The sequence below is a fragment of the Triticum aestivum genome, chromosome 4D (genome assembly GCF_018294505.1).
Source record: "Triticum aestivum cultivar Chinese Spring chromosome 4D, IWGSC CS RefSeq v2.1, whole genome shotgun sequence".
Taxonomy (NCBI): Eukaryota; Viridiplantae; Streptophyta; class Magnoliopsida; order Poales; family Poaceae; genus Triticum; species Triticum aestivum.
The window spans coordinates 3,271,372-3,274,468 of NC_057805.1; the positions used below are offsets into that span (position 1 = coordinate 3,271,372).

Here is a 3,097-nt window from a genome sequence, read left to right on the forward strand (position 1 = left end):
CCAAAGGTTAAATGTTCCCATTTGTTGAGAAATAACCCAAGCATCTTTTTTATTTATGGAGCAATCATAAGGCCAACATGTTATTAACTTCTTATCATCGTCATCTATGTGAATCCGAGATAAAAAAATGTGAAAAAATATCAGAAGGTATTATCTTCACGGAGGATGGACACCTACCAAAGAGAGGGCTAGGGGTTACCTATGAGTGCCACTCGCCATCCTGGCCTGCCCCAGGGTCGATACTTTTTTATCTTAGAAATGTTGATATTTTTTGTTGATAAACTTGGTCAAATTTCAAAAGTTGACTTAAAAGCAACCTAAATACAACTTACAATTTTTTCCTCAAAATACTATGCCCCCATGGCTCGGAAAACGTAACAACTCCGAGTTTGACCAAGTATACAAACATGGCCAACACAAATAGCGGGCTTGTGCGACACCAATTTGAGAGATTTCACACACGCGCGCCGCACGCGCGCGCGCGCACACACAGAGACTCGCGACACAAATTTGAGAGATTTCACCCACCCACCCACACACACACACACACACACACACACATGCGCGCGCTAACAATCATGGTTTCCTTCTGGCAAGACTATTGGGACGGCACCCGAAGGACAGGACGCAGCAGGAGGTCAGCCTTCCGCCGCACCGTTAGACCAAACTCCTCGGCCATGTCAATCTCACCCGGTGGTGGACCCTCCCAGTCAAAGTGGAATAGCAGGCTTGCGAGGGCGAGCTCGATGTTGGCGAGGCCAAACCCTATCCCTGGGCACATCCTCCGGCCAGCGCCAAATGGAAGGAAGGAGAAGTCGGTGCCCCTGAAGTCCACCACAGCCGCCTCGCCCTCGAATCGCTCGGGCCGAAACTCGTCGGGCGGGTCGTGCCAGTAGCGCTCATCATGGGCCAGTGCCCAGACATTCACCAGCACATGTGTACCCCGCGGCACGTCGTAACCTAGCACCTGACATGGCTCCTGGCACTGCCGCGGGAGGAGCAGCGGCACGGGCGTGTGCAGCCGCAACGTCTCCCGGATAACGAGGTGCATGTAGGGGAGCTTGCCGAGGGCATGCTCTGCCACGGTGCCGCAGGCCTCGAAGGCTTGCCTGACTTCGGCTGTCGCCTTTTGCATCACTTTAGGGTTCTTGACCAGCTCTGTGATCGCCCACTCCAGCGTCGTCGCTGTCGTGTCATTGCCAACGCTGAATACTTCCTGCCGCGCATGCAAACATTGTGAAGAGTCACTCAGAAAAAAAAATATTGCGACGAAAGTTCTGAGATACCATGAAGGGGAGAGCTTTTCATTATCTAAAAAACTGGTTTTACTAAGTTTCAATCCACCGTGATTTTCTAAAAGTGAAATAAGGTGAAGTTGCACTTTTCTTGATGGTCTAAAGTTGTGACTTTTCTTGTAAATTTATCAAAGTTTTAAACAACGGACTATGAGAAATAGGGCAGAAGTAATGATAGCATGCTAATTTCGCGCTATAACACTCTAAATGGCTGCTTAGCATGATGCTGCTGGAAACTCTATAGCGCTAAGATAGCCGGAAAATGCGAACGGAGGCCGTCCTGCAGGCAGGCCGGAATCTCGGCCATTGAACCGCCATGGGGATCTGTGCTGCCAGAGTATAAGTCACGTATTTTATTTATTTTTGGCCCGTATTGAACCAGGAAGGCCCCACGCACATGCAAAAGCATCTAGGCCTCCGACGTCCACGTGACATGTACGCAGAGCACTCGCGCGCTGTAGACCTGTACACCCTTGTGTACCCAGTATGATAGCGCGCTATTTAAATCTATGAAATTTATTGGGACAAGTATCTCAAGTAGTAAGCAGAGTAACAAGTCATAGTACTTACCAAGACGACGTATTTAACGGTGTCCATGTCGATCCTGCCCTCTTTGTGCATGCTTAGAAGACCATCGAGTAAGTTGTGCTCCTTCTGGCCTCCCATGGTCCTCCCACGGATGATGGCGTCAAAGACGCCATTCCCGATATCTGAGCACTCCTTGGCACGGCGCACGGCCCCGCTGAGACAGCCAACAAGCCTGGATGATGGCCACAGGTCCGGTGGGTTGAACCCCGCTGAGAGCTTCGCAGAGCGGTCGAGGGCGCTAAGGAACACCGCGCGCTCCTTGAACCGGCGGTCACCCATCACGGTGCGGGCCGTGATGTCGGTGACGAGCGCCGAGACACGCGCACGCAACTCCACGGGGCGCCCGGCCGCCGCGGCCTGCGCGACATCGCGAAGCATGAAGGAGACCTCCTCCTCACGGACGGCGCGGAAAGACAGGACGCGTGACGCCGAAAGCAGCTCCGAGACGGCGATCTTCCTGAGCTGGCGCCAGTACTCGCCATACGGCGCGAACACAATGTCCCGGCCACCGTCGGTGAGCACGCGCATGGTGGCATTCAGGGGCCGCGTGGCGAACGCCAAGTCGTGGGTCTTCATCAGCTCGCGGGCACCCTCCCTGGACGACACCACCAGCGTGGGCACCTCGCCGAGCCGGAGGAGCATCACCGGCCCATGGCGCCGTGCTAGTTCACAAATCGCGTGGTGGGGGAGCTGCCTGGAGAGGGCGAGGTGGTGCAGGCTGCCAATCAGAGGCAGCTGCCACGGCCCCGGCGGCTCGTTCGCCTTGCGGCTGCACCTAGCAACAAAGAGCACAATGGACATGGACACAAGAGCTACGCCGAGGTATATGACCTCCATTTGCATTCCAGCTGTGCGTGCTCTAATTGCAGGACTGATTGCGAATTGCGAGGTTGCATGTTTGCTTTTATAGAGCATGTAAGTCTTATATTACTAAATATCGTATATATTTTATATTTTATGAGTTTTATTTTAATTCAAGGTACTTTCATCAAGTTTATTAAAAAGAACTATATCTAGCCCCGCAAGAAAAACTATTTCTAGAATACCAAATCTATATATCTATCTATATCTATCTCTATCTCTATCTATATCTATATCTATCTACTGATGCAAGCGGACGGCGTCCGCATGTCCGGGACCGTTTGCTTGCATCCCTATATCTATCTATCTATCTATTACAACCTCCATTCCAAAATACAAGTCTTTTTAGAGAT

The 3,097-nt window shown here is 51.7% G+C and overlaps 1 protein-coding gene across 1 annotated transcript; it reads right to left on the minus strand.

The window, feature by feature from the left end:
* Positions 1 to 366: 366 nt before the first annotated feature.
* On the minus strand, positions 367 to 2,720 carry LOC123099301 (dolabradiene monooxygenase-like). Its single transcript, XM_044521481.1, has 2 exons — positions 1,866 to 2,720; positions 367 to 1,216 (listed from the first exon to the last, which is right to left on the minus strand). The coding sequence occupies exons 1-2, from the start codon at positions 2,718 to 2,720 to the stop codon at positions 599 to 601; spliced, it is 1,473 nt and encodes a 490-aa protein (XP_044377416.1). The 3' UTR covers positions 367 to 598.
* Between the last annotated feature and the right edge of the window lie 377 nt (positions 2,721 to 3,097).